Source organism: Schistocerca nitens, chromosome 7 (assembly GCF_023898315.1).
Source record: "Schistocerca nitens isolate TAMUIC-IGC-003100 chromosome 7, iqSchNite1.1, whole genome shotgun sequence".
NCBI lineage: Eukaryota > Metazoa > Arthropoda > Insecta > Orthoptera > Acrididae > Schistocerca > Schistocerca nitens.
In genome coordinates, this window is record NC_064620.1 from 219,482,145 (window position 1) to 219,502,067 (window position 19,923).

At 40.2% G+C, this 19,923-nt stretch overlaps 1 protein-coding gene across 1 annotated transcript in view; it reads left to right on the forward strand.

The window, feature by feature from the left end:
- The window catches only part of LOC126194960 (coiled-coil domain-containing protein 85C), a 90,616-nt gene extending 71,424 nt beyond the window's left edge, over window positions 1-19,192 (forward strand). Inside the window, exons 5-6 of the mRNA XM_049933353.1 lie at window positions 4,881-5,084; window positions 18,412-19,192. Of these exons, the coding sequence (XP_049789310.1) occupies window positions 4,881-5,084; window positions 18,412-18,456 (249 nt within the window). The 3' untranslated portion in view covers window positions 18,457-19,192. The remainder of the gene's footprint in view (window positions 1-4,880; window positions 5,085-18,411) is intronic.
- The last annotated feature ends 731 nt before the right edge of the window (window positions 19,193-19,923 follow it).

Sequence of the window (19,923 nt, forward strand, 5' to 3'; positions counted from 1 at the left end):
TTTTGACTGTTGTTGTGGTCTTCAGTCCAAAGACTGGTTTGCTACAGCTCTCAGTGCTGCCCTATTCCGTGCAAGCCTCTTCATCTGTGAATGACAACTGCAATCTGTATCCTTCTGACTCTGCTTGCTGTATTAATGTCTTGGTCTCAATGTACGATTTTTGCCACCCACACTAGCCTCTAATACCAAACTGGTGATTCCTTGATGTCTCAGAATGCGTCCTATCAATCGATCCCTTCTTCTTGTGAGGTTGTGCCACAAATTTCTTTTCTCCCTAGTTCTGTTCAGTACCTCCTCATTAGTTACAAGATATACCCATCTAATCTCCAGCATTCTTCTGTAACACCACATTTCAAAAGCCTCTATTTTCTTGTTGTTTGAACTATTTATCATCCATGTTTCACTTCCATACACGACTACACTCCATGGAAAAACCTTCTTAAGAAACTTCCTAAGACTTAAATCTATAACTGATCTTAGCAAGTTTTTCTTCTTCAGAAACATTTTTCATACCATTGCCAGTCTGCATTTTATATTCTCTCTACTTTGGCCATCATCAGTTGATTTGCTGCCCCAACAGCAAAACTAATAGTCTATAGTACTTTCAGTGTCTTGTTTCCTAATCTGTCAGCATCTCCTAATAATTTAATTAGACTGCATTCCATTATCCTTTTTTTCTGTTATTGATATCCATCTTATATCTAAATAAATAAAGGTACCTGAACAATTTTTTTAAATAATGAAACAACTTATAAAGTGGCACTAATTATTCAAATATTCTTGTGCAGTACAGTAGCAAAGGACATACTGCTGACAAAATAGCTATGTAACTTGAAATGTTATCCATCTGAATATGGCAGTGAAATAAAAAAATTTAAAAGTATTTTTGGCTGGTTGCATTATTCACCAACAAAAATGACAACTTAGGTAGACAGTTGAGAGCAGCGAACAGAAAGTGCAAACAAAAAGAAGAAAGTTATATCAGTTATGTCGTGTTCTTTATAGGCATTGAAAAGTAAGATATCCTTAATAGTGTGTCGCTAGATATATTCAGGTACTTCATCAGAATCGAAACAACTGAAAGTAGTAAGCTGAATTTATTTTCCAGTATTTATAACTTATCATGATAAACTTGGCAATTTGTAGTTTACTCATTCTTTTATAAGGGAAAAAACTGCATATTTTTCCCATGTGTAGGTTGTGATTTGTTCTTTCTTTCACTTGATTCCCCCTCCCATCCCTCAACCCCCCACCCTCCTGTAGAAAAATGCATATAATATTTGAGAATGAGAATACCTTGAGGGAAATGCACAATATCCTCAGCCATAATACTGCTGGTCAAGAAAAACTTTATACCAAAATCCATTAAGTTATCCATCCTAGACGCCTCATTGTAGCTGGTTACTGTGCTCTGGAGGAAAGAATCTCAGCTGTTATTGACTGATACATTGACCGCATCATAGCTTCCCATATCAAAGACACAAAACACTTCCTTCAACATCTCCCCCCCCCCCCCCCCTTAACAGATGAATCCTTAAAAAACTCTTCCTGTGTCCTACCAACTCCAAACCTCTATCATCATTACTTAGAAACCTAACAAGCTAAAACTGTAATTCTCCCTTGAAGGGAAAGCATACAAATAAATGTGTGGCACACCTAGGAGCTTTCAGATGCCATAGTAATAAGAAGGGTCGCAGAAAAATATTCGATAATTAAGTAATGTGACTGGAAGTGTAGCAATGTAAAGAGACCTTAGCAGTTCAAATATTTATACTATCTCCCAAATATCAGCAACAAGGCAGTGATTTAAGAAATTCCTTGACAGTGCTCATTACAGGAATGTTAATCTAACAAGGTGTGCAAGAGAGTTTGTGTGAAGTTTTCATGTCAGGAGAGAGGTAGTGGTAGAACTCAAGCAGTGCCTTGGCCATCTCTATCAGTAAGAATATTGTCTGCAGAAGGCAAAGTTCTGTGTTTGAATCCCAGCCAAAATCATGGTTTTAAACTGTCAATAAGTTTCAAAACAGCTCTCAAACACTGCTGCAGAATGAGGGAGTATTTCTGCCAACAGCTTCCTATGCAACATATTACTACCGCCCACATATATCTCGCGTAATGATCACAACGAAAAGATCCGAGAAATTAGAGCAAATACGGAGACTTACAAGCAGTCGTTCTTCCCACGCACAATTCGTGAATGGAACAGGGAAGGGGGGATCAGATAGTGGTACAATAAGTACCCTCCGCCACACACCGTAAGGTGGCTCGCGGAGTATAGATGTAGATGTAGATGTAGATGCTGTGGCTAAGCCATTTTTCTGTCATATCCTGTCTACCAGTAGTGTTAATTCACCAAGGTATGCAAGAGAGCTTTCAAAGCTTTGGTAAGTAGGGGAGAGGTATTAATAGAATTGAATCTGTGAGGGTGGGCTGTGACCCATACTTGGATAGATCAGTTGATAAGAACACTTCCCATGGAATGCAGGGTTATGGTTTGAGTTGTAATTTGGAAAACATTTTTAACTGAGCAAGAAATTTTCTTCTTAAAGTGGTATGAAATGGTTGAGAAATCTTTCTTACAATAAGGAAAACAAGAATAACTTCTCTCTACGAACATTAAAAATATTAGAAAGGATCATGAACCATTTTCTAATCTAGTAAGGGAAGAGAAAAGTCAGAGCCCAAAAGAAAACCACATTTCTGTATGAAACTGTGTCATTAGAGGAAAATATACAAGCTACAGAGTTTAAAATCAAAGTAGTGGATGTGGAGAGCACAACAAAGAAGAATCAGAAAGTATGTACGGGGCTTATTTCAAAAGTCCTGCACATTGTGCATAGTGACAGTTATAGTGGCTTGATCAACTCAGAAGTTCATGTCAGTTCTGTACGAGACCTTAAGTGTGACGCTCAAATATGTGTTTGCTAGTTCACATGGCTGTATCGTGAGTAGCCAGAATGAGATTTTTCACTCTGCAGCGGAGTGTGTGCTGATATGAAACTTCCTGGCAGATTAAAACTGTGTGCTGGACCGAGACTCGAACTCGGGACTTTGTATCGTGAGTAATTCAGTTTTAAAATGGAAGCTGAACCAACTCAGGTTTGGTTACACATAGTGACTAGCTTCCTTACATAAAAATCAAATCCCTTTGTGGAAAGAACCCAATGGAAATTTACAATGTTTTGAGAGAGATGTGTGGGATTAGCGCGGTGGATAGTATTGCAGTGGTCTGCTCATTTCTGTGAAGGTTGAGCGAGCATTGAGGACAAAACAAGAAGTGGAAGACCATCAACGGCAACAGCCTACACCTCTCAGGTTATTGTTAATGACATTATTGAGAGATAACTGATGAAAAACATGAGGAAATTTCACGTAAGAAGAGATGGATTCTACATGATCGGAGTGAAGGGCAGAAAGCAGTTTGATAAAGACTCACAGAACTGTTTCAGTGTTATTGATCAGAAGGAGAACAGTTGCTGAAAAGGATTGTTGCACCTGATGAAATCTGCATACGAGATTTTGAGCCAGAACTGACGTCTTTTGCCACAATGAAAAAGTTTCAGTTCTCTATGCCCGAAAAAATTTTGCCACCAACAGTCAAAGGTGGAACGAATGATGATTTCTGTGTATGATGTGAATGGATTCATAGCTACGAATCAAGTGCCCCACGGGATGTCTGTAGCAGTCATGTACCACAAGCTGTTTCTGCAAAATGTTTTGCCCCCAAAAATTCAGCAAAGAAGACCTGACATGCTTGCAGCTGGTGTCCTCATTTTGCATGATGATGCGAGACTACATATTGCCCTATAAGTGAGAGAAACACTTGACAGATATGAATGGGAAGTACTTCTCCGCCTATTATAAAGTCCTGGTATGAGCCCACTGGACTTTGATTTGGTTGACAAACAGCTTGGTAGAAAAAGTTTTGACACAATTGATGAAGCATCCAGTGAGGTGACCTGAGTAATCAGACAGCTCAACAATGAAGATGCCCTATCTGGAATATAGAAGTTGTCAAGATGTTGAGAAGCTCTCTTAAGCATGAATGGAGATTATCTTGAATGCCTGTACAGATATTCTGTAAAAGAAGATTGTTGAACAAGCATAGAAGAGTGTAGCTCTTAAATTTCTATTCTTATTCAGAGCTGTTAGACATGAGTGCATGTATACCCACACACATAATGCATCTTGCCCATGCATGTACATACGTAAAGGTTTACAGACATGGAAACAGACACACACATGTGCAAACTAAAGAAATTGTGAAAGCAGTTGCATTATATCTTAAATTCATTAAAACCAACCAAAGCATCCTGCATGAATGTGATCAGTAACTTACAGTATCATCATTGGTTGTATCATTCTCCATTGCCAAATTGTGTTCTATGATAAGATTAAGCAATTAGTTGAGTGCTACCTGGCACAGTGCAAAGGAACTAAACCAACTACTAACTCTCAACTCTCATACGTAATTGTCTCCTAGAAAATAATAGAATTTAATTCCACCCCTCCCGCAAGTGTGATACTGGAGGTAAATACAGTTTCGTTTTACTCAATACTGGACTACTGTTTTGCACAGAGAAGGTAGTGGCCCTTTGCTGATATTACTTTGAATCTCTCTCTCTCTCTCTCTCTCTCTCTCTCTCTCTCTCTCTGTGTGTGTGTGTGTGTGTGTGTGTGTGTGTGTGTGTGTGTGTGTGTGTGTGTGTGTGTCCTTGTCTGTCTATCCATCCATCCTCATCTTGGAATCATTTTAGTCACACTCAATTCTGTGTATTAAGTATATTAACAATTGGGCACCTGTGCCGTCTTCCTTGCAGAGCCCCGTAAGTCATCAGTGATGAGCATAATTTTGTTTATTGTTCCATATTCCATTCCAGAGTAGTGGCCGACCGGAGGCTGTAGTTCAGGCACTCCAAGTGCTTGAAGTTCGCGAACAGCTGGAAAGAGGTAGCAGTGGGCCTCACCCTTCCTCCACTTACATTCCTCACCAGCAGCAGAATCCCACAGTTGCGAGTACAATGAATGCGGCAGGAGATGATCTTGATGACGGTGAGAAAGCACTTGTCAGGGAGATGTGCAATGTGAGTAGATTGTGACTTAATGGTCATCAGCTGTAGATTAGTATGTAGTATGTGTATGTTGTCTGTTGTAGATAGACGTGTTTGTGTATATACATTTCTAGGATTGTTTACTGTTGCTCTACTTGTAGATATTCTGATAACTTTGTTACACAAATGCCAATGAGACTGTAAAGATTTATGTATTTGAGCAAAATATTGAATTCTCAGTGAGTCTAAGCTTTCAAAAGTCAATCACATGAGTGACACAGTATTACCAGAATAACACATATATTGTCAGTGTCTCTCAAAAAAATATATGCAGTATTTGTTTTGCGCGTGGCAAGTATTGCTGTGGCAAGTATTGATTCTGTTCAGCATACCTCGTATTCACCATTAGTTAATTCGATATTTGATTCATTAGTTAATTAATAAATTAATTAAACAGAATTAAGTTCTATGTCCTAGATATTTTTGTGTAATTAGGTTGTAACCTCACAACTGGTGACATCCAGTTGCTTTTCTCACAATCTTATTTAGTCTTTTATACAGAAACATGCTGGAGAAAATAAATATAATAAGGAAAGTTCTTATAATATGTAAATAATTTAGGAGTGAAGGAGACCACTCAAAGTAGCAGAAGTGCTGAGCTTCTGAGAGGACACAGAAAGGAATGAAAACTTTCTAGCTTTTTGGGTGAATCCTTTAACAAGCTACACACACACACACACACACACACACACACGTGCAGCTACATTGTGCTGGGATTGCAATTCATCAGCGCACTGACATGAGGGGTTGTTGGGTCAAGTGAGATGGATATGCGACAGAGATACCAGAGGTGCTGAGTATGTGGGGTGCACATTAACAATGGAGACTGCTGCATAAAAAGGGAGGGTGCAGTGGGTTTGTGGTGACTGAAGCCAGGAGGATTATAGGAACAAAGGAGTTGTTGTGAGGATGACTTCCATCTGCATAGGTCAGAGAGAAGGATCCAGATGGTATTCGTTGTGAAGCAGCTGTTGAACTCGAGGATGTTATGCTCAGCAGCATGTTCTGCATCTAAAGACAAATCAGTTTCTGTTAGCACAGCCTGATTTAGTTTGACTATATTCCATTACTCTTGTTTTAGTTCGTGTTCATCATATAACCCCTTTCTTTTTTAAAACCATATACATTCTGTTCAGTTGACTATCTCAGTTCTTAGCCATGTCAGACAAAATACCATTGTCTTCTACATACCTCAGTTTTATTTCTTCTTTTTAAACTTTAATTCTCTTACCAAATTTCTCTTTAGTTTCCTTTACTGGTTGCTTGGTGTGCAGATTTAATAACATTGGGGAGAGGTTACAACACTGTCTCAATTCCTTCTCAGCTACTGCTCCCTTCTTATGCCCGTCAGCTCTTTTTTAACTGCAGTCTTCACAAGTTGTAGACAACTTTTTGCTCATTTATTAAAAGACTACTTCTTTACAAGATGAGCTGCACTAGAAATGTTTTGTTTTTTGGCTTTATAACCCATGATCAGTGGAATCTGATACAGAAGAACAAAATACTTTATTTGCATTGATGTATATAAAATGATAACTGTATATATAGAACAGTAATATAAGCCTAGTTACATTATGCACTTCCAAGCAATGACATGCTTATCAGTTAATAACACAGGATTGAAATAAGTCCTGTAACATAATAAACAGATTGTCATGTATGTTACTGCTGTCAAATTTTAGGCAGTGACAACTCTTGATAATGTTTGATGTAACTGTCTTACAGAATAAACATGGAATTGACAGATTAGGGAGTCTACATTGTATGCCTTTTTTAATTTCTAAGATCATATTTATATATGTCTGTGACGTGTTCATGTCATTATGTAAATTACAAATTTTGACAATTGACATGTGAAGGTAGAATATACAAAAGGTGTAAGACTGCAAAATAATCCAATGTTTCATGTCAAATTAGACAGTTTTATGTGCAGCACATTGACTCCAAACTAAAATTATTTGGTTAAAACACTGTTGAAATTTTGTATATACATATTATTCTGTAACTCTGTTTATTCATTAAATATGCTGTCTGATTGTTTTGTCATATGTTTCAATTTCTTCTAGAATATTTAGTAATCTTCATTTTTCTGCTTTGTTCAGAATGCTGATAGTTTTGTTAATGTCATTAGAAGAGTTCTGTTAATGTCATTAGCAGAATGCTTGTATTCTCTTAAATGAGCACTGCATGCTGAGGAATTGGCTTCACTAACTTATTAAGTTCTCTAAATCTTGGTTTGGAATCTGTGTCCTGCATGTAAAATTGTCTGATTTGATGTGATATGTTGGATTATTTTGTAGTCTTATACCTTTTGTATATTATACCTTCACACACCAATTGTCAAAAAATGTAATTTACATAATTACATGAATGCTTGACACAGACACATATAAATTTGATCTTAGAAATGGAAATGCCGTGTGGCTAGGGCCTCCCGTTGGGTAGACCGTTCACCTGGTGCAAGTCTTTCAAGTTGACGCCACTTCGGCGACTTGCGTGTTGATGGAGATGAAATGATGATGAAAGACACATAACATCCAGTCATCACAAGGCAGAGAAAATCCCTGGCCCCGCCGGGAATCGAACCCGGGACCCCGTGCGTGGGAAGCGAGAACGCTACCGCAAGACCACAATCTTAGAAATAAAATAGACAGGCAATGTAGACTCCCGGATCTGTCAATTCCATGTTTACTCTATATGTAGTACATCAAACATCATCAGAATTGTTATTGCCTAAAATTTGACAGCAGTAACATACATGACAAACTGTATATTATTTTACAGGACTTATTTCAGATCCTGTCGTATTAACTGATAAGCATGTCATTGCTATAGAAGTACATTATGGAAGCAGACTTATATTACTGCTACATATCTACAGTTATTTTGTAGACATCAGTGCACATAAGTTTGTTTGTTCCTCTGTATCAGATGCCACTGATGGGTTACAAACCTGAAAACCAGTTTTAGAAAATGAAACATTTCTAGTGCAGCTCATGGTGTATTGAAGATGTCTTTTGATAAATATCTGAAAGCTGCAGGGCCCCGAGCATTCAAGATTTTTACTCATTGTATTTTATCTCAGATACCTTTATAATTTCAAGGAGTATGTTCCAGTCAACAGTGTCAGAGCTTCCTCCAAATCTACAAATGCTAATAAATGTATGTTTGCCTTTCTTCAGTTTATATTCTAATGTAAGTTGTTTCGTCAGTATTGCCTCCCATGTTCCTACATTTCGCCATGCCCCAGCATAATCTTCGTGAGTTCATCTCGTGCTAGTTTTTCTATTCTTGTAAATAATTCGTGCCAGTATATTTTGCAGCCATGGATTATTAAACTGACAGTTCAGTAATGTTTACACATGAGAACACTTGCCTTCTTTAGAACAGAAATTATTACTCTCTTCCACAAGTCTGAGGGTGTAGTGCTTGTCTTTCAGACAAATAAGGTTGAATTATTTTTGTCATGGCTGACTCTTCCATGGATGTCAATAATGCTATTCAAGGGGACTCCTTTTGAGTTAGATCTTCCAATCAATATCATTTGTAGTTTAATTATACTTGATGACAATTTACAGTTTCAGATATTGAAATTTATTCCTGAAATTTGACTTAACTGTAATAAGTATTTGAGGGCTGTTAAAAAAGTAAGGTGACTTTTCAAATTGCATGGGCAACATACATTCGATTATCGATTTTAAAATTTTTTGTTGTTGTTATGTTGGTACACGTGTCCCAAACATATGTTCACTGTTTCAAGTGTACAGCAGACTTAGTTTGTTTTTGACAGATGGAAAGGTTAGACATGTTTTAGTGTGCTTGGCGATTTTTGATTATTATAAAAAAATGGAGCAAAGATTTTGCATCAAATTTATGTGAAAAATGGAATCAAGTGCTCTAAAACACTTGAAATGTTGACAGTGACATATGATGAGTCTGCTCTAAATAAAAAAAAAAAATGTTTAAAAGTAGTACAAGCTATTCCAAGATAGCTGAGAAGATGCCAATGACGAACCTCACACTGGATGCCCCAGCACATCAACAGCAGCTGATAATGTTGAAGCTGTGAAGAAAATTGCTGTGGAAGATCATCAGATTACCATAAGAGAAGTTGCTGAGGATGTTGGCATATTGGTCAGCTTGTGTCATGCAATTTTTTTGGATGTTTTGGGCATGAGACGTGTCAGCAAAGTTTGTTCCAAAACTTCTCAATTTTGGTCAGAAGAACCATCTCATGAGCATCACTCAGGAGCTCTTGAATGATGTCAGTGATGATCATGACTTGCTCAAAAGGGTCATAACTGGTGACAAAACATGGGTTTACAGTTATGATGTCGAAACCAAAGCCAAATTTTCCCAATGTAAGTATCCTGGAGAGCCAAGACTGAAAAAAGCATGCCAAGTTCGATCAAATGTCAGAGTTTTGCTCACTGTCCTCCCCCCCCCACCCCCCCCCCCAATTACCATGGTGTAGTGCATCATGAATTTTTGCCTCAAGGTCGTTTGGTCAATAAAGAGTTACCTTGACATTATGTGCCATTATATGCAAAAAAACTTCAGGAATTGTGGAAAAACAAATAGTTCATGGCTTTCGCATCATTACAATGCACCTATTCATTCATCGTTGCTTGTGAGAGATTTTTTTGTACAAAAATAACACTACAATCCTGTTTGAGCCACCATATTAACCAGATTTGGTCCCCTACAATGTTTTCCTGTTCCCAAAACTGAAGAGATGTACGAAAGGACGAAGATTTTAAATGATTGAGGAAATAAAAACTGCATCATTGGAAGTACTCAAGGCTGTACCAAAAAGCACTTATGAGAAGTGCTTCGAGGATTGGAAGAAGTGTTGGCAGAAGTGTATTGTATCTGAGGGGGATTACTTTGAAGTGGACAACATGAATATTGATAAATAAATAAATATTTTTTTCATAAAAATATAAAGTCGTCTTACTTTTTGAACACACATCATTGATGTACTACCTAAAGCGACATATTAAAATTTGTCAAACAGTGTAAAATCCAGGATGGAATACAGGGGGACGGAACGACAGCAAGGCAGGTGTAGGGGAGGGTGTTTCTGGGAGCATGCAAGGACGTGGTACACAGGGTAGGGCTGCTAAGTGCAGTTGGGAGGGTTGAGGGGAGAGGAAGTGGAAAAGGAGTGAAGTAGTGTAGAGGAAGAAAGAGAGAGACGAGTAGGTGCAATGGTGGAATAGAAGGCTGTGTAGTGCTAGAGGGTGATATATGTGTGTGGAGGACAGGGACTAGTAAGGTTGAGGCCTGGGGGTTTATGGGAACAAAGGATATATTGCAGGGAGAGTTCCCACTTGTGCAGTCCAGAGAAGCTGATGTTGGGAAAGATCCAGATGGCACAGGCTGTGAAGCAGTCAGTGAAGTGAAGTGAAGCACATTGTGTTGGGCAGCATCTCCAGCAGCTGGATGAGCCAGCTGTCTGTTGGCCACAGTTTGCAAGCAGACGGCTTGTTGGTTGTGATGCCCATGTAGAATGTAGCAAATTTGTTGCAATTTAGTTTGTAGTCACATGACTTGCGTCTAGATCTATTGCAGAAATATGAGCCATGAGGTAAGAGGCTAGGAGCAGACGTAGATGGCGATGGACAAGGATATTGTGTGGATTCGGTGGGTGGCAGACAACCTCTGTGGGAGTTCTGGGAAGGGTAATGGGTAGGATACTCATTTCAGGGCACAGAGAGATGGAGTAGAAACCCCGGCACAGAATGTGATACCGTTGCTTGAGTCCTGGGTGATAGTCATCAGCGGAGAGCTCTTTTGTGGGTGGACATTGAGAATGTAGAAAGTGGTAAGCAACTGGAGAGACACGGTGTGGGAGATCTGTTTCTGTACAGAGTTAGAGTGGGTGATTTCGCCCTGTGAAGGTCTCAGTGAGACCTTTGATATATTTGGGGGGGGGGGGGGGGGGGGAATGATCATAACTAAGATGTGATAGCCATTGGTGGCTAGGCTGTATGGAAGTGCCTCCTTGTTATGGAACAGGTGGCAACTGTTGGAGAGTGGAGGTATTGCTGGTGGTTGATAGACTGATTCAGGCGGAGGTACTGATGTAGCTATCTTTGAGTGAGGTGGTCAACATCAAGAAAGGTGCCTTGAATGGGGGATGTTGAGATTCTGGAGGAATGTGGACAGCTTGTCCACACAGACAGCTGGACATTCAGTTGCTGAACACGCAGCCCAACACAACATGCCTTTTACCTCCTTCCTGCCAGCACCACCTTTTTCTCAACTGCACAGGTGGGAACTCTCCATGCAGTATATCCTACATTACCATAACCCCCTGTCCTTAAACTACACTAGTCCCTGTCACTCACCTACCTCTCCCCTTCCCTTATCCCACTCCAGCACTTCACAGCCTTGTATTCTGCAACACACCCACTTATCTCTCTCTTTTATCCCCTTTCTGCTTCTCTCCTTTCCCCTTCAGTCATACCTACCGAATGCACCTAGCAGCCCTACCTTGTCCCCACCACACCCCTGCATGTTCCAACAAGCAGCACAGCAGCACTGTACCCTCCCCACTGCCACACTGCTGTCCCTTCCCCTCACTGTCCCAGCCTTGTCCTTACACCCAGTATCCAGATTGCTACTCCTATGAGGCACAGTTGCTTGCAGTCTGGCTTCAGTGGCCAGAGACAGTTGTAGTGAGTATATGTGTGTGTGTGTGTGTGTGTGTGTGTGTGTGTGTGTGCGAGAGAGAGAGAGAGAGAGAGAGAGAGAGAGAGAGAGAGAGAGTTGTGGTTGTATGAATATATGTGTATTTTTTAGTTTAGAAGAAGATCTTTCGAGCAAAAGCTCTCATCATTTTGTTGTCCCCCCATCTCCTTTATGTGGGGAGTAGGAATATGTTCTTTTCATAATATGAAAAGTTGTGCCAGGCTGGAACTTGAACTTTCCACTTATTGTGAGAGGTTGCCTTACCACTTAGGCTATGTGAGTACGCTGCCTGAACTGACCCAAACTTCCATATATGATACACCTCTCTATTTCCTCTCACAGGATTAGTAACTCATTTACCCACACTCACACATCTCATGATTCCCATGCAGGATTCAAGATCAAGACGACGAGAAGTTCAAATGTTCAAATGTGTGTGAAATCTTACGGGACTTAACTGCTAAGGTCATCAGTCCCTAAGATTACACACTACATAACCTAAATTATCCTAAGGACAAACACACACACCCATGCCCGAGGGAGGACTCGAACCTCCGCCGGGACCAGCCACACAGTCCATGACTGCAGCACCCTATACCGCTCGGCACGATGAGAAGTCTCAGACTGTATTTGTCATTTTTGTCACAGGACCATTGTCACGTTATATTGTATATTTATACTTGATGATGAACTACAGATTAAAATATTGGAATAGATGTAGATGTACTATGTAAAGCAACATATCAAAAGTTGTACTGAACCAGGACTTAAACCCGGATTTCTAGCTGTGATGAAAGTGACAATTGTTGGTGATTTCTAACCGTCTTGATTTCAAAACCTTCATGGGAATCATGAGATGTGCAAGTTTATATAAATGAATTAATAAACCACGAGAAGAAATGGATAGGTGTGTGACATGTGTAAGTTGGGTCTGTCCGGGGTATATGCTAATAATAGTGTAAGTGGTAAGGCGATCACAACTGGCAGTAAATGGGAAATATGGGTTCAAGTTCCGGTACATCACAAATTTACATTTGTTGCGTTAGATAGTACAGTTAAGTTGAATTTTGGGAATAAATTCCAACATTTTTTAGTATCTATATTCTGTTTCATCTGATTCATTTGCTGCATGTGTATACTTCTCGCTTTGTCAGTAAGATTCAATATGTCATGTATTATCCAAGAATTTTTGCAGGGCATTTTCTCTTTGGCTATTTGATCCTCTGTTGCCTTCACTATTTCATTTCTCGGTACTAACCATTCATCTTTTATTGTGTTTCTTCCCCTATTTGTCAGTAATTACCTAATACTCCCCATGAATCTCTCAACAACTGCTGGTTCTTTTGATCTACACAGGTCCCAGCTCCTTATTTCCTAGGTATCTGCATTTTTTTCCAGCTTGAATCTGCAGTTCATAACCTTGTGGTTAGAGTCCCCATCTTCCACTGGAAATGTTTTGCATTTTAAAATTTGGTTTTGAAATATCTCTTCAAAACATTCTGGCATATCCAGATCTCTTCAACATCTGCGGAGCTAGTAGGCATATAAACTTGTACTACTGTGGTGGGTGTTGTCGTCATCTCTGTTTTGGCTACAATACTCCAACTACGCTGCTCATAGTAGCTTACCAGCATTCCTATTTTGTAGTTCATTATTAGACCTACTTCTGTATTACCCATATTTTATGTTGGTAGCCCTGTATTGACCTTGTCAGAATTCCTGTATTTTCTTTTTTTTCTGCCAACACACATTACTAATTCCCTCTATATCTAACTGCAGCTTATCCATTTCCCTCTTTAAATTCTGTAATCTACCTACCTACTTGCCTGATGATAGGATCTAACATTATATGTTCTGACTCGTAGAATGCCAGTTTTTTTTCCCTTCTGATGACAACCACCTCCTGAGTAGTCCCCAACTAGAGATCCGAATTGGGAGGGCTGTTCTACTGCCGGAATATTTTACTCAGGTGAATGCCACCATTACTAGCTGTACATAGAACTCCATGTTCCATGGATAAATAATGACTGCAGAGTGTCCCCTTGCCACATACAGTATATAACTGTTTATATGATGGAAAGTCCAGGATGAAATAACAACAATGTTGTGAAAAGTATAGATTGCTACTAACCATACAAAGGAGACATTGAGTGGCAGACAGGTGCAGTGGAAAGCCTTCTATACAGTTAAGCTATTGGCCAAAAGGCTTTCTGGAGTAAAAAAAAAAAAAAAAAAAAAAAAAAAAAAAAAAAAAAAAAAAAAAAAAAAAAACCACCACACACATGATGAACACTTTCTGTGACTGCAATGACTAGACTGGAGCCACAGAATCACCTTTTCCGCCAGGGTTTTGACCACCTTTCGTTGTGCCATGAAATGAGGAATATCTTGCCCACTATCCTTTCCACCCCTCCCACAGTGGTATTCCACTACCCACAAGACTTAACACTATCCCTATCTGTCCCTACTGCACCCTTGGCCCAACCCCTTGCCTCATGGATCGTGCCCTTGCAATAGACCTAGATGCAAGACCTATCCCATACATCCTCCCACAACCACCAACTCGCAGTCTTCACCTATCGCACCAATGGCACATGTACCTGTGAAAGCAGCCATGTGATCTACAAACTATGCTGCAAACACTATATTGCAATCTATGTAGGCATGAGGAATAACAAGTTGTCTGTCTGCATTGTTTGGGCACCAACAAAATGTGCAAAGAGTTAGCTGGACCACCCACTTGCTGAACATGCTTCCCAAAACAATGTGCTTCACTTGAGTGACTGCTTCATAGCCTGTGCCATCTGGATCCTTCCTACCAACATCAGCTTTTTTTGAACTGTGCAGGTGGGAACCCTCCCTGCAATATATCCTATACTCTCATAACTGCCCTGGCCTTGGCCTTCACTAGTCCGTGTCCTCCACCTACCAGTGCTCTTTCCCTGCTCCCACACCAGAACAACACAGCCTTTTATCCACCAATACACCCAACTCTCCATTCCAGCACCTACCATACAGATCTTACTTGCAAACAAATCTCCCAGATAGTATCATCCTCTCATCCTCTGGCCAATACCGCTCCCACTTCCAAAATATTTAAAACAACCTCATGTGTCACTTGGCTCCACCCATGCATTGATTAATGCCTCATCACTTTAGTATGGGTGACCAAGGCTATGACTCACAAGCTAAGTCCTGAAATGAAGTCCTCCTCACCAATATCATCCTAACTTCATTAACATCCTAGGCAAACTGCATGACATTCACAAACCATTATTCCAACCCCTAGGTTCCTAACCCCATGCATCATCCCACTAGCACTTAGTCCAAAGTCACCACTGATAAAATCTACAATATTAAAGGCAGAGGAACTTGCAAAACCACAGATATTGTTTATCAACTAACTTTTGCTCACCACACAATACAGGGAAGATCACCACTAAAGAGACTGAGTGCATGAATGGGCATAGAAGAACTGTACACCTTTGTGAAACATGGTACCGACTCGCATGCTCTACAACATGACTCAATGTGCATTTTAAATCGCACAGGCTATTCGGATCTTCCCACACAATAACTAGGCTCCCTGAGTTCCTAGCTAGGAACGTACACACCACGACATTCTTGCATCCTGGAATCCTCCTGGACGTAACCTCTGTTAACACATGCCCAATTCCCTGCTTTTTTTTTTTTTTTCCGAGGCACATGTTTAAAGCTAGACTAATGCAGAATATCAGCTTTTGGACAAAGTCCATCAGATGACACACACACACACACACACACACACACACACACACACACACACACACACACACACACTTACTCTGTGGCACCATGATTTCGTATGGAGAGGTAATGGGGATACAGAAGAGATAAGGGCGGGGGGGGGGGGGAGTGATAGCAGGGGGTAGGGTTGAAAGAAAATTAGTTGCTTCTTGTAGGGGTGTACAGAGACATGATGGGGCACGATGACTGGCTGCTAGGTGCTGCGTCGCCCCTGTGCAGTTCGGAAAAACAAAAACTAGTGTTGCTGGAAGAATCCAGATGGCATCGGCAGTGAAGCAGTCGTTGAAGCCAAGCACATCTTGTTGTGTGGCATGCTCAGCAACAGTATGGTCCAGCTGTTTCTTGGCCACAGTTTGGCAGTGGCCATTCATGCGGACAGAGAGCATGTTAGCGATCATGCCAACATATAATGCTGCACTGCATTTGCAGTTAAGTTGGTAGACTACAAGGCTTTTTTCACAGGTGGCCCTGCTCTTGTAGCAAATGCCTATAACAGGCTGGGGCAAGGTGTTGAGAGCAGGGGTCAAATAGGGACAGACAAGGATATTGCATAGGTTGGGTTTGGAGCAGGATCCCCAGGGTGAGAAGATCAGGAGGATGTTTCTTGTTTCAGCGAATGACAAAAGATAGTTGAAAGCCAGGGGGAGAACATGGTTCGTGAATTAGTTGCTACAGTCCTGGATGGTAATGTGTCGTAAGGGGCATTGGGGATCCTTTGCGACTGGTCAGTGAGTGTGGTGAGTGACTGCGAAGATAGGGTGTGGGAGGTCAGATTCTGAACAAGGAAGGGAGGAAATTTCGGTATGTAAAGGCTTTGGCGAGATCCTCTGTATGTTTGGAGACGATTGCTTGTCACTGTGGATGCAGTGAACTTGGGTGGCTGTATTGCGAGTAAGGGACCTCTTGGAGTCAAATGGGTGGCAGCTGTCAAAACGGAAGTAGTGTTAGTGATTGCTCGGTTTGAGTTGGTCAGAGGTACTGATGGAGCCACCCATACAGTAGAGGTCGACATAGTGGAAAGCAGCTTACTGAGCTGAGGGTTACCAGGTGAATCAAATGGGGGGACCAGAAACAGATATTCCTCACCTTTCCTACTCACTCGCCCACCATACCCAATGAAAGAAGTGTCAACCTAATACTTAGTACCAGCCAGGACGGGAGCAACTGTATCACATTTTCCCTCATGGTTTCAGTTGCCTCACATTGTGTCCTGAAATGAGAAATATCCTCCTCTCCCCTCTCACAATTGTACTCCACCACCCAACGTAAGCAATATCCCTGTCCATCCCTACGCCTAACACATTGCTCCAGTCCTGTCATGGCTGTTTCCTGTCCCATCAATGGCAGGGCCACCTGTGAAAGCAGGCATGTAGTCTACCAACTTCCAACTTCTTGCATATACTCTGTAGCAGCCTTCATGGGCATGACCATTAAAAATCTATCTTTCCAGATGAATGGCCACTGCTGAACTGTAGCCTAGAAACAGTTGGACCACCCTGCTGCTGAGCATGCTGCACTACACAATACGCCCGACTTCAGTGCCTGCTTCACATCCCATGACATCTGGATTTTTCCACCAACACTAGCTTTTCTGAATTGAGTAGTTAGGAATTATCTCTGCAACGTCTCCTTCTTTTCCATAACCCCCCTGGCCTCAACCTTTGGTAGTTTCTGCCACCCCACCTGCCTTTATTCCCATCCCGTCTCCACTCCAGCTCAAACACACCTTCTGCCCCATTCTCATCTGTTTAGCCTTTTCCCTATATCTCCCTCCCCCCCCACCTTCTCCCCCCCCCCCCAATAAAAGCACTTTCCTAATGGGGGTACCTAGCAATTCATCCCGTCTCCTCCACATCTCTGCACACTACGGCAGGCACCATTACACCATCTTTTCCCATCCTTACCCTGCTCTACTTTCCTCTCCACACTTCTCTCTCTCTCTCTCTCTCTCTCTCTCTCTCTCTCTCTCTCTCTCATATTTTCCCTAGTTATTAATTGCTCTATCCATTCTTTTATCATCTTCTCTCTCTGATAACACCTTTCTTCTACAGCAGAGTACAAGTCACACAAGGTAAGCAAGAGAACAGTAGTGAAATTTGGACAGTAGAAGAGGTAGAAGTGAGGTTTTTAGGGGGGGGGGGGGCAATGAGTCTTGTTTGGATAGCTCAGTGGATAGTGCACTTGTCCACATAAGGTTAAGGTCACAGGTTCGAGTCTCAGTCCAACATAAAATTTAGCAATGCCAAACTCTTTACAGATTTCAAAGTTGATCTGTATTTTTCATCAGCTGCTATAAGCAATGCTATCTTCATGTTAAAAGAAATAGCTGTTTCTTTTTGTCCAGATTTCTCTGCCATTGCACATAAAAAAATGAAAATCATGAATCAGTTTTGCAACAAAAATAGCTGATTTCAACAAATTTTACACATTCTTTGACACAATGACACAACTGTCATCAATTTTGAAAACTGAATTAAGTGTTTTGATTATGGTGTTAGGCAGAAGCAAGTGGTAACTTAACGTAACAACAAAAAAAGCCAATATATCTGGCTGATGTCATGGCAACAGAAGACAATTTCATTCGACATGTGGAATCTTTCCACATTAAACAATTTTTGTTTTCTGTCAAAAGAAAACAAAATCTATGAAATTACATAGTATTTTGTTGAGCCCACAACATTATTTCATATTAACTAATTTTACTTACTTTTTCAGTATAGTTAATGCTGTACTAGTATATAACATTTTCATTTATTTATTTGTATAATATTATGATCATAGATCTAATTCTAATTTATTCTGTGGCTAATTGCTTCAGGTTGTTTGGCGGAAACTTGAAGAAGGCCCAGGTCAGCGAAGATAACGTGTTGAATATAATTCAGATGGAATCTCCTGTTGTTAATTGTAATTTGTATGCCTATCAGAGAGTATTTTGTTAATTATTTATTATTAAACCCAGTATTTTTGAGGCTGTCTGATGATGTTATTGACTTGTTGGATATTAAATCAGTAAAGAGCTAATGAAAAGTGGCAGTTGTCTCCATAATGACTGCAAGAAGTGGATGTATCTTAAGTGTTTCTTATATCCCACCACAGTATTTACAAGTTACAAACTGTACAGGGTTGTTATATGAGATGTGACACATTTTAAGAGTTTGTATATATTTTTAACTCATGTATGTGAATATTGTACCATAGTAAGTTATTTTTATATCTGTTATCTCTGTGCAGTACAATAATTACCACCCAGTCCTATTTTGTAAAACCCATTATAGAAGTCAGTGCCTCGTCACTTCTTATATATGTAAATTGACTATTTTTATAGTTCTGTTCTTTAACAGAAGTGCTCAGTCAGCACTTAGTGTGCCGAAGATATTTTTGTGAAATTATTAGAGAGATGTGTATTCTTGCCCTTTCTGAATGAAATCTCTGTGAGACGTATGGACCAAATGCTATTAACCATTGCCTTTTAACAATAGTACAACTCTGAGAAAGTGGTTTTTGCTTTCCAGAAGAAGGGTATTAAGAAAGCTGCTATTGTCTTTGAGAACATTCTGTGTTGAAAATTTATTCTTTATATGTCCAAAATATAAATATGATTGTTTATGAATATGCAGAAGTATTTTTTTCATTGTATAAAACAAAATGACTTCCACCTGAAACACAACTTCCCATTTTCTTTGTTTAAATTTATAACTTTTGTTGGTACTACTGTTATTTTGGCATAGTTTATTCCATTAATTTAAGAGGAGCTATTACCTGAAATACAGTGCAATAATTGTTCTGCAGCAGCTGATAATCTTTACTGTAATTAAAATGCCTAAGACATGATACAGTATTTGATAGCAAGCTAGGAGTATAATGAAAACTTCAGCCATAACTCCACTATCTTATTAGCATGTCGACTTCAACCATTTCAATAAAGTGTAGTGCTTCAGTGATGTGTGCTGCTTTTGGGCTTGATACAAGATCCTCTTGCATCACAATGCCTGAGGAGATAGTGGAAACAGGCAAGGAAATTGATCATGATCTCTTCAACACCACACGGTCAGGAGATGTCTTGGTTATCACAGAGTCCCCATTTTAACATGGCCGTTTTACTTTGACCAATGTCCATGTGAAGACGATTGAATGATTTGGCCATTACAGGCTGTTTCCTGGGGGTAACTCCTCACTGGGTGGTATCCAATCACTTTTAGCTCTTTCCTTCCAGTATTGAAGCCTCTCTTCTGCCTTTGACTTTACTAAGGGGCAGGTACTCAAGATGAAGCTTTTCTTGCTCCAAAGAGTCGAGCAACAGGTTCATGACCATGAAGTGGGTGCTTGTTGT